Source organism: Dreissena polymorpha, chromosome 4 (genome assembly GCF_020536995.1).
Source record: "Dreissena polymorpha isolate Duluth1 chromosome 4, UMN_Dpol_1.0, whole genome shotgun sequence".
NCBI classification, from domain to species: domain Eukaryota; kingdom Metazoa; phylum Mollusca; class Bivalvia; order Myida; family Dreissenidae; genus Dreissena; species Dreissena polymorpha.
In genome coordinates this window covers 102,444,129-102,457,260 of record NC_068358.1, presented here as the reverse complement: position 1 = coordinate 102,457,260, position 13,132 = coordinate 102,444,129, and the positions used below count along the sequence as shown (strand labels likewise).

At 32.5% G+C, this 13,132-nt stretch overlaps 1 protein-coding gene across 2 annotated transcripts in view; it reads right to left on the bottom strand.

The window, feature by feature from the left end:
• Nucleotides 1-12,175, bottom strand: part of LOC127880068 (uncharacterized) — a 28,907-nt gene extending 16,732 nt beyond the window's left edge. The window contains exon 1 of one of the 2 annotated variants that reach the window (XM_052427302.1): nucleotides 12,070-12,175. Coding sequence is in view for 1 of the 2 variants with exons in the window: in XM_052427301.1 (XP_052283261.1) it covers nucleotides 2,167-2,221 (55 nt within the window). In the remaining variant the exon portion in view is untranslated. Of the gene's footprint in view, nucleotides 1-2,166; nucleotides 2,249-12,069 lie in introns of those variants that run through there. The other variant, XM_052427301.1, reaches the window with a different exon arrangement.
• Nucleotides 12,176-13,132: the final 957 nt, after the last annotated feature.

The following is a 13,132-nucleotide window of genomic DNA, read 5'->3' as shown; positions in this document are numbered from 1 at the left end:
TTTACCATTTCTTGAACTATATGTGTCATATACATAAGTACATGCCCATTTGAATGTTTTGTTTACCCTTACCTGTATAATCAAAAACTCTTAATATTGTTTCCATATGCTAATAGCACGTGCGAAAAAAGAAATGATGTGCAACCAAGACAGGAAAACATTCCGAACCACTATTCCAAAACTATAAACACGCAACGCATTTGTGACCCCTGTGATATCTGCTTAATAAGCCTCTTTAGTGCTAATTTATTTGGATGGTATTCTCTACTAGAATTATTGTATACAAATGAATAACCGATGAAATAACGGTTGAAACTATTTGCATTTTTTATTTGTCCATGAGTGTAAACTATTTCAAGTAAATTCTATATTTGTTTAAAGGCAAACATTTATGACTATTTACTATGATGCTGATCTAGCTTTGAGACTTCAAATTGAAAACCTATTTACAGCGTCATATTCTAAACAATTTATGTAGGATGTAGGATATTGTAAGTTATCTTTTTATCGCCCCCCCTCACATACACCCCTCATTAAATGGTTTGTCGTATTTTCCGCTTTGCTGCTCTCAAAATATATTGTTTATGCATACATGCACCTAAATGACCCCAACTAAAAAGGCCTGATACAATGTAAAGAAGTGAAACTCCAGCTGCTCGAGCAGTATTGAATTCTCATTATATACAATAAGTTGGTCCTTAATAACGTAATAGCAATAGTGTGTTATACAATATTCCACCATTAGCCATATTGCTATTATATAGCAATATATTTGTATTATTTGTAGTATTACTAGTTGTAGTGCTGATTGAACATAATTGTTTCGTCTGTTAGAGTCATGTTGTGTTCACCACTTAACAATCTGTATTTATATCGTTGTAAAACATACTAATTATTATTGATTATAAGCGTGTGTTTATGAGAAGTTCCTACATTAGAACGATCTAAGAATTTAATATGGTGACACTGTGTGATTGCATTAAGAATCACGTATTGTTGAACATTAACGAGATGATTGATAATTATCTTTCGGAAATAGCTCTAGCATATGAAAGTGCTTTTTGAGTTTGTAAATCTTCATGGTACGACTGACACTTGTTCACAACTTTCTTATCACGATAATAAAGACCAATGCACATTGTTAAAAAAACTTCCTTGTTACATTCCTTAATTAGAATAACTGCTACAAAGCCTAGTGTTTCCGGATGTAGGACCAGGATAATTTGCAATCTACATGTATATCTTAACTTAAAAGTGAATGTTTAATGACGGTTTGAATTTGTCGTGCGCTTATGTCCCTTATTTATGTGTCGGTTAATGAGTAACTTTCCATTTATAAAGGCATTCGCAGTAATTTTAAAGTGTATACCGATACAACTGTATGCATAATTACATCCACAACTGCAACATGTGTACACCAATATGCGGCAGTATTCCGTTCAACATAGAAAACGTCAAACCACAGTTAACTGTTGATACTTTATGGTTATGGATCATGCTAGGAAAAAATGTTAAAAAGTAATCCAATTATGGACTAAGTAAAAAGTTATATAAATTGATTAATGGTACTAATCAATAACGTAGAGGCTGTAAGGTTAGCGCCGTGGTTGGTAAAACGCCCTTCTCACCTCGGCGCCCCGGTTGGAATCCCCGTTTCCCAAAACATATGAATTATGTTGGTGGTAACCATACCGGGTTGAGGTTTCCTGCGGGTACTCCGGCTTCTTACCACGACAAAATACCCCACCACAATTGGACATTGTTCAACTACAACTAGAAATAATTGGACATAGCAGCTATATATCGAAATTTGTCCCTAACGTGTATGAGTCTCGTAAATCAATTAGGTAGGGTTGCATGTGCACTCTCTTTGTCTACACATAATGCAGCCCCAGACGCGGAAGGACCTTCTAAACTTCGAATTACACACGCATACATCAGTCCATACATACATACAACCAAAGAAGCTAACGAACAGTATAATTCTTGTAAATAAAACCACAATATTGTTGCACCCCTGTAATCTTTAAGATACTTCATATTTACGTGTCTTTACGAAATCAGAGATATATATATATATATATATATATATATATATATATATATATATATATATATATATATATGTGTGTGTACATACATAAGACTATAAAATAATGAATATACCATTTACTGTTGCCGAAGCCATTATGAAAACACTCACAAGTTTGTAAAGGAACATTATCTTCCGTTATTAACGGCCCTAAATATTTAATTCGACTGAATGAGGAAGTGAACTCTGTCGATCTCCGCAGTAGTACGGTAAATTAAGAATGTATTCCAGAAATGATTTATTTTCAGCTCAACTAGCAAAACTGCATTTAAACGGCTTATTGTTATATTTGTCATTTGCATAAACTCGGCTCGGTTTAACATCCACGTGTGTGGGTAAGAAATGCCTGTAAAACATGCTGTAATAACTAATTATGCATTCGTCATAAATTTCAAAGAATAATAACTTAACTTAATAGCAATTATATTGTTATACAATATTCCACCATAAGCCATATTTCCATTATATTTCTCCAAATATACATATCAATTAATAAATTTATCTTATTAATTTAGAACCATTTATTTCGTTGCAACTGTTCTCAAGAAACGACATACCCAAATTGTTATAATTTCCGTGTTTTTATGACTACAGTTTTGTATCCAAATGTGTATATGGGGATTCAAAATAGAAGACTTACACATGTGCTTGCACAATGGTACGCTTTTAAATAGGAGCTGTTTAATTATTATACATGACTACACTAAAAAATATAAGTGTAAGCTTCGAAGGTAGAGCGACACAACTATCGTCCCACAGCTAACACATGAATACTTTCAATAATGACATGACTATAAACAAATTAATAACATGCTCAAACTATGCAGAATAATTGGTGTGTACGTACAGTTTGTCTTTTTTATTTTTTATTTTTCGCCAATGTTGTGCAATGGAGTGTTAAAGACCTGGTTGGAGAAAGGTTGCTGACAATTAGATAATTCTTATACCACAGCGATGTCCTTTATTCTAAGCCTAACGATGAGGTATGAGATATATCAGACGTTGAATCGAAAACACCATTGAATTAATCCTAATAATGTTGTTTTATAACATTATGTCATAATAATTAAAACATTTGAAGGTGAGGCTGTCATTGATAAAATATAATGACACGTGTTACTTTAATTTATTCAGGCAAATGTCATATTCCTTAAAGATTATATGCACACGATAAAGAGATTTGTTTAGACATGCTAATGCACGCGTTGTTGCGTGTTGTTATAAAACTTAGTTTTGCGTTAAGAACATATGTAATAAAAATCATTGACACAAACATGAATCCAGCAACACCGAGTGTGTATCAAACTCCTAATAAAGAAGAGTTCAACACTTTACAAACGAAATCCTGCTGCTTTGCGAATGGCAAAAATGCTGTCGATCGTATACTCCTCCATCGAGGATAACGGAATATATTAGTTTTCTTATATCGGTTAATTGGTGTGTCCCGCGGTCATATCTGTACACTAAGTCAAACGTTTTCTTCTGATACAGCGACCATTGTATTCCCGCTTTTGTGAAATTTGTGGACGTTCCGTGTTCATTACACGGGATATTATACAATATCAGAGTCGTGCATAAAAACGAGTTTAAACCCTAAGACTATTCCTTATACATCACATTCTTTTGAATTAAACTATTTTTATTTCATTCAAATATTTGTAATATTGAATCAGTCCATATTGATTGCAAATAGGACCTCGAAATAGATGTCTGTTTGTATTACTGTTGTTGAGCAAGATTTCTGATTACTATTCTATCACGAAACACTCTGAAACACTAACAACAAACGCGTAGCTTTAAATAAGATACGTATTCATCAAATTAAGGTATAAGCACCCGATTGAACTTAATGCAATATCGCCTTATTTCGTACATATCTGTCATTCCGAATGTTTTCCGGGTATGTGCGGAAAACTACAAATATTCGATAATATCGTTATGAAATACTAAGGATCCGCAAACAACATAAAATAACGACAAAAATGGCCGACACTGTATGTAACAGGTTTGGACGGTATAAGAAAAAGCAAAGGGACGGAAATGTTGATAATTATAAAGAAAACAATTCGTTTAAATACGGTCGACGGGTGGTCGAATTTCAAACGATGCTTGAAAATTTGACCCACTGTCAAGAATGTCGTTTAGGACACGTGCCATTCACACAATTTAGTATTGTTGTTGAGCAAACACATGGAATGAAGTTGATTTTTGTTTGTGCGATATCCGAATGTAGCCATGGGGACCTGTTATTGTACGACAAAACCCATAACGTAAAGAAGATGCTTCGAGGAATGCCTTGTTTTGATATCAACACAAAGCTTGGAAGAGGCAGGTGCATGGAGTAATAATTATTTAATTAATCAGTATTCAATATTTTTTCAAGTATAACACAGGTTCATGATTTATAATCATGTGAGTAAAGTAGATTGTGAATGAAAAATGCATCCTGTCAGTAATTTTTAAAATGTACTCCGGCTAATATTTGCTTCTATTGTAAAAAGAAAATATGCCACGCAATAACCAGTTGATTTGGAACTGCATCGAAATCAAGGAAAACATAATTTAATTTATGACCAAGTGATTTGGTTTTGTTCAAACAAACAAAACAAGAATATTATGTAATAATGATATGCAAAGGAGCACTACTTGTGTGATCTCATAAATTATGTATTGTGGTTATCCAAACTAAAATGTATGCATATTTATCATCTTTTCAGCAATGACCGGCATCATTGGTGGTCCAGGAACGGTTTATTATTTTTTTGTAAACACTGAATGTTCCAATTATAAGTAACTTGAACTTAAAGAAAATGGCAATAAATGATGGTAGGACCATTCAACAAGTGTGAACTATCTCCTCAGTAGTTGCAATAATTTAACTCTCAGCTTTATAACCCAATGAGTTGCTGAGAGTTGCTATGCGCTCTCTCTTGTCCATGGGTGCAAAATGGTATTAACAATGCAAGGGTTAAGGAACACTGAAACTGCAATAACTTATTAAAGTTTACCTGTCTAAACCACAAACGCATCCAAATGGTACCATTAAAGCAAGAAATAATTGCTTTTTATTGACTTAGTTTTTCTTTCGTGCGCTGTATCCGCCATATTGGAAAATTTACCCAATATTGGTTAGGTCACAGTACACCAATATTTTGCACGTCGGGTTATGTGATGGAGCCTATTAAAGTCGATAACGATGTTGTATTCGATACAAAATACACTGTTTAAAATTTAAACATAAACATGTCAACGAGAAAAGTGTGTTGAAACATCGTCGTGTTTTTATAGGGTGCATGCAAAGGATAACATCCGTAGGTTGCCATTCAGGTAAATTTAACATGTTTAACATGAAGTTTATTCATTATTTTCCTCAATTTGTCTCAAACGACGCCTGTTTAGTGAAGCGCACGGATTCCGTGCGCTGAACTGCACCCATGTTTATGAGGGTGGTGCTTATGGACAGCCGCCATAGCAAAAATTATCAAAGGCTCTGGGTGCCCGTTTATATGACGCTGCAAGGCAGGCTTCATAGATGGAAATGAAGTAGGTATATCACTAATTTATGTGATTGTTAATGTAGAAACAATGTTTTAAGTAGTAAATAAAATTAAAAGCCAATAGTCGGTTTCATATACACTAGTGATATCACATGTATTTGGTATTAACATTTGGATGAGGAATGGATATATGTGATGTTTACACTTACTTATTAATCCAGTATGAAATTGCGCATCATACAAACTACTTGTAATGACATGATATGCTTTTAATGTCTGAATAAATAAACACGATGACACATATCATAATGGAATATGTCACACTTCCCATGAAACACTAACGTCGGTTCTTACTCCTTTACAAGTGCGTGTGTATTTGACGCATTATATTATTATGTTTTTTTTTAAATCACACGAAGAAAATGTTGTCAATCTATATAAACAACTTTGAGAAGGCTTATTGAATCCAAATGAATAAGAAAACACCGAATATGATTCTGTTTATAAATAAAAATGATTTTAATTAAAAATACACAATATGTTATGTTGCATTAATTTCTTTGACTGAAACTTTTTCAAGTTCTTATGAACCTACCTGAATATAACTACTAGGCAAACATCAACTACAAAGTAATAATGATGTTATCTTTTAAGTGATATTCGGTCTTTTCGTAACTAAAGGAGTTGTCTCCCATTCGGGTAGGTATCACGAGTATCCCGGGTAAAAAGCGGTCCGTCTAAAATGCGTATATGACTCATATCCGCGGATATGACCGAAAAGTGCGGATATGGACGAATATAAGCAATATCGACACTTGTTCTGCAATGTTTATTTCAATGTTTAATGAAAAATACACAGTATGTATTAAATACGCAAGGTAAAATATCTTATATTTGATTGTTACTACATAATATAGTTTATTGGTACGTAAAAATATGCACGTTATTTTATTTATTCAAATGAACACAGGATATCGTAGTGCTACATTTAAATGTTTCAAGAATGATTATAACCATTATAGTTGCGCTGTTATTAAAAAGCAATGCATGTCCCGGTTAAATTTTTGATTTTTCGTTAATATTTCAACAGTTCATATCCAATATCCCGATAAGTTAAAATACGAAGCCTATATGTTTAAGATTAATATTACAGCTGTTACATTTACTTATAAAAAACATAATATTAACGAAAAATATATATATAAATCTGACATGTATGTATTCTGAACTAAAAACGAGACATTTGTAATGGAATTTTCAACATTAGGCAATAGAACATAAATAAATAACTAGATTCTCATCCAAATTTTGGGGAAAATTAGGGTGGGTGGGTGTGTTTATTTTTTTATTTTTCATTTTATGTCGGACATATTATTCATTATAAGTAATGAAATTTTCATGAATTTGTTGGTTTATATGCATAACGCTTACATGTATGAATATATGTACAATTATATAGAATAAAAGAAATACATTATCAAAATTTGACTAGATCTATTGTGTTTAATTTTACCCTCTATAAAGGTGACAAATCCAATTATTATGCATATCAACTGGTCTAATTTTTACCGTATTTCAGTTACTCTTGCATAGAAACTGCTAATAACACAGCTTAGATACAACGTTGTCAAGAATTATGGAAGATAAACCCATTTCATTATTGGAAGAAATGTTTACATTTTTGCAACTAACGTGATGTGTAGCCTCAGAGCGTTGACATATGCTAAAAATAGCCGAAAGAAAATTTAATTTTAATTCTATTTTAAACAGCAGAAAGTAACTTATTAGATCACTACAAACGTTTTAACCATTAAGAAGAGACCTACTTTGTGAGTGATATCGGAAAACGTTAAAAATCATCGTTATATTTTTGGTGACCTGAGTCACTTTCACTTTCTCTTTCCCGAGTAAACAGCGATGTAAATAAACTGTGTAAACACAATTGACTTGGAGGACACTTTATTTTGAGCTTAAAACAAGTTGTATTGCTCATTTTTTATTATTATGTCCAATAGCATATATATATATATATATATATATATATATATATATATATATATATATATATATATATATATATATATATATTGTTTTTTGATAACCTTTATAAATAAAATATGAAAAAAATATTTAAAAATCGGTAAATAATTACGGATCTTCACCTTTATAGAGCCTTTAATATCATGTTAAACTTTTTCTGACAAAAATAAGATAAATACCTCATGTTTATCCAAATATGTTTTACTTTTGGTGGCTGAATTCATAGGAATGGATGAAACTATAGGGGAAACGTATATTTTTATTAACCCTTTGAACATGATGTGGACAATATGGATTATGACTACAAAACATGCTACCTGTCTGGTACTTACGAATGGAAATGTAGGGCAGAGGTGACAGGGATATTTTCTGCAAGTTGCTGTCTTAATGTACGCTGCTTTCTTTCATGTTTTGGTACTATTTTGCACTGAGGTAAATTTACAGTAGGAATTTTGTTTCGGTCAACAGAGTTATGATCGATTCCGTCTCGAAAGTGGTCGGAACAGACGCGAGTATACGCCGTTTGGAACCAATTTTTCCGGCTAAATGATATCATCCAAGCTTTTCTTGTATATGAGTCTTTAGGCAATTGATGTAATGTTACTTTTTTTGAAAATGTACCGATTATACCGCTAAAATTATGGCATTTAACGATGGAACAGTAGTATTTCCCCATTGTTTTTCTTAACACCGGAAGTAGGTATACCTACCCGCACGAACGACAACTCTGTCAAGACGGAATTACGAAAATCGGGACACATTGTTTAAGAGTTTAACTAAAGATTTCGCTGGGATAATGACGTCATTTCGTCATTTATCGATAATTTTCACTGTTAATTTTTACTGTTTGAAACAGTTAAATTATCAGTTTTCATTCACTGATATTTCTCAATAAACCACCGGAAAGCCTAAAATAAATAGTAACAATCAAATATAAGATATCTTTACCTTGCATAAAGTTATTATAGCACTACAAATATAGATCCTTTATGGGATAAACCACATTCGTTGATTTTATCATATTCGCGCATTTGAAATCATCATTTATTAACTGCATTCATAACATTCAGTATATTTAAATAAATTCAACATTTTGTATTCAAATACAAATATAACCAGGGAAAAGTAACATCATTTATTACTTGTGGTCTGGCGATAATCGGCCCAAAAATACTTTACTATTTTCTAAAGCATATTGAATATATAAATACTAAAGTTTTGAGACGACATCAAGAATAACAATACATTCAGTATAGTATGTAAACTTATACAACAAAACATATGTGGTGTCGGCGTTGTTATATTGTTTGTGGTGTGTAGCCCTAAAACAATCTTCTGGCACTTTGTCATGTTCGCGGGTATGAATTTAGAGTTGGAAAAATGATAATGTCTATTAAATTGTTATATTTTGAGACAATACTAACATATTTAACACATATTGTGTCTTTTTTTATTAAACATTGAAATAAACATTGCAGAAAAATTGTCGATATTGCCTGTATTCGTCCATATCCGCACTTTTCGGTCATATCCGCGGATATGAGTCATATACGCATTTTAGACGGACCGCTTTTTACCCGGGATACTCGTGATACCTACCCGAATGGGAGACAACTTCTTAGTAACGAAAATCCCGAATAGCTGTGCATGAGGAAAATGAGACCCGACATATTATGGACTCAAATTCAACCAAGAAAAAGCTAGAAGCTTGCAGTCACTGAGTGCTCTTGTTTACAATCATGTCCACAACAACATACAATATTATGGAAAATATAGTATGGCTCTGGAGTCAACCTAAAGCATTTTAGAATGATCTTTGAACATGATGGCGAGGATCGTCTCAGAGCATTTTCATAATGAATAACTCAGAAGGTAAGCCCAGGGTCACCAATACCAAGCGGCGTTTTGAGACACTTATTCCAACCTGGCGGAGTTCTTAAAAAAACGACCATGACAATCATGTATTTGTTTTGTATGTCATAATAAGTTTATTGTTATCACTACTCATTGATAAATATATTTTCCTTTAAACTCGTATGATTAAATGATTTAATGTGCCTCGTAACTTTATTATTAATTGTCTTTTTTCCATGTAACATTTTCAAGTCTTATATATAGAAGAACGCATTTCATTTGCAATTTCAAACTAGGTTAGCAAATCTTACTGCACTGAGTAGGTTCCATATCACATTATATGAGATGTAAATATGTAAATATGTTCATGAGTTTATTGTAAGCTTTAAATAATTTTGTATCTATTTGTGAACATATGAACTTATCTTTATGCTCACATATAAAAATCTAAAATTCGGTATGGCATTTTTGGCAAAGTGGGGAATCCTTGATTGTAAAGCAGGAATTTTTCATTTTCATTAGTGACCCCCATTTGTTTCTCTAATTTTCATTTTAAAATACATGTTATATGTTCAAAGATTGTAAATTATGTTTGCCATTTGTTTGAAAATTGATTTTAAAAAGGCTTGTGATTAGAAATAGTTTTTTTTTTCGTTTTCCGAAGGATGATGACATCACCTGTTTGTTTATATTTTCTGTTTTACTTTTCTCACATGTCATAAACTATCATAGTTGAATATATTATGCATTAATTTATTAATACATACTAAAAAAGTGTCACAGCCTATCATATAATGTATTGTTATTTGTAAATATTCAAAATATATCTATGTTTTAATTTTCTCACACGGATTTTTTTTTATCGATTGTCATTGCCATATTTCACTTTAAACATGATAATAAAGTAAATGAAAATAAAAATTATCAAACAGGCATTATACGTTAATGCAATATTATGTATTTACTTGACAATGTTACCTTAAATGATGATTCCTTTATATCATCACTATATGCGAAATATAACATGTATTAATCATTATCAGTCGGTCATATAATGTATATGTTAGGTGTATATTGAAAGCATGTAAAAATGCATTGTTTCCTCACATAAGATCTATCTATCTATATTTCATGTTGTCCATAACACAAATCGTTCAGACTAAGTTCATACTATGATTAAAATCATTAGAAGATTAAACTAAGATCATATAATGTAGTGACTTGAATAGGGGAAAAGGCAGGCTTTCTCCATGCATATAAACCTAGTCTTGTTTTTTGCTTATTTTAAAACGACAACACAGTTGGAAACTAAAGATTATATTACCAAGTTTTTTTTTCTAAAAATTGCTTGGACGGCTTTAGTTTCAAGTATTCAGCACCGTTTATAATTTGATCAAGAAGTATTTTGACAGAAGAATAGGTAAGGATTTCGAAACTTTTAACATACAATTAATTATCATAATTGAGAAATACGTCAACGATATTGTATTACTTCTTCTTTAACTGAAGTTCCATTTGATTAGTAAGCCATCTTTATTGTACGTATTCTCTACTATGGTACATTTTAATGTAAGATTTCGTTTCTTTTGTTAGTTTTAATTTGTTAAATACTATTACTTTTTCACTTGATATTGCAATAAGATTGCCCGGTTCTTCATCATTATTCTCTAGTCTAACGGTCAAGGCAGTGTACAGATGCTTTTCTGCCATCTGTTGATTAATTTAAAGTAATTATAGGAATAATACAACTTAAGAGACACCGCTAGAATAAACATTTTGTTCACCGACTAAGCGTTTATATATGGCGCATTACCGAATTCGTATGTAACACAGAAAGATAAGACACAACAATAGCATGGCTTATCATGAGTACAACTTGATGCTATGCTTTGACAATGAAATCTGTTCGTACTGAACGGATTGCGGACGGCACAGGCTAATCATGTGCGACCATTACGCACATTCATTAAACCTCCTTTTTGAAGAGCTTGGTTCATATTAATAAAATGTTAAACCACCTATTAAAGCCACTAAAACATGTATTTGGTTGTACATAATAGCAATCAATATGACGACAATTTTCATATTACAATTTATAGACGATTGGGAAATCAACATGTGTTGTGTAGATAAGTTTTGAATTTGAACACGAACATGACTGTTTGCATGTAAATATATTAACGATTATAACAGAAAATTTTACATCTGTTGTAGATAACAAAGTATTATACTTTGGAGCAACGTAGGTTTGTGTTTTTTAATATAAAAGAGAGAAGCGTTTTAAGTACTACTGTCTTAAGTTCAACTAGGATATACATCGGATTCATTTCAATTGTGAATCGCAGGTCAGGCCCTTAAGGGTCTGGCCGACATATTTTTTTATAATTTGGCATGATTTCTTTTACAAACTCAAAAGTAACTGAATGTACACTTCGAAACTTTTCTTATAAAAAACGTATTCAAATCTATATACCTTCCTTATTTTTGAACGGATTTTGTTGAAATTTGGACCAAGAATAATTCAACACATAACTGATAATTCCTGTAAATTTAATTGAAAGTGATAAACATAAGTATATAACTTACCAAATTAAAATCATCACCCAAAAGTCAAATTCTCAAAATCGTACAACGTAAAATAATAACAATGTGAAAAGTCACAAATATCACAAATTCGAGTGGCTAATACCTTATCTGTGTCCCAATGACTCTAACAACGTGTATACATCTGTAACAGTACAGGCCTTAAATTGAATGCATGAGTCATACCCATTGCCACTCTGTTAGTATATACATAAAGGACTCCGCAGTCTACTCAGTCTATTGTTAGCGCTCACCACATGCACGCGCACTTTCAAGTTGCCTGATAATATATTTATTATGGATGTATAATAAACTTATAACCATACGTGTAGTTTATTAAGTACACCATAAACATGGTGTCATAAGATAGCTGATAATAGGATGAATCCGTTCGGACAGTTTCAAAAATTATTTTGTTAACTGTGCCAATTATCTGGATCTACGCCATGGGTGATGAAGCACCACCAGCAGCCGCGATAACAGCACCAGCGACAATGCCATCGTTAATACCGTTTCATGTAAAGCTCGACATGGACGGTAACATTGCCACAAACTGTAAACAATTTAAGCGTAGCTAATTTAAACGATTAACTACGAAAAAGCATCAGGACTAAGTGCCAAAGCAAAGAATTTACGTGCCGCTACGTTCCTTACATGCATAGGACCGGAAGCTATGGGCGTGTTCGAGGGATTCGCATTCACTCAGGACGAAAGCCAGGAAGATATAGACGTCATTTTACAGAAATTCGAAGCATTCTGTGTTGGGAAGACCAACGTTACGTACGAAAGATACCTGTTTCATACGTGCATACACGGTGAGATGGACTCATTTGACACGTATTTCTTAAAAGTACGCCAACTTGCCAAGACATGCGAATACAGACAGTTGAACGATGACTTAATCAAAGACCGATTGGTTGTCGGAATACGCGACACACAGGTGCGTTAACGTCTTTTACAAGAAGACAAATTAACTTTGCAAAAATGCATTGATATGTGCAGGGGCGCAGAAGCCTCAAGTGCAAAATTCAAGACAATTAGCAATGGTGCGTCAGGTGTGTCCGAC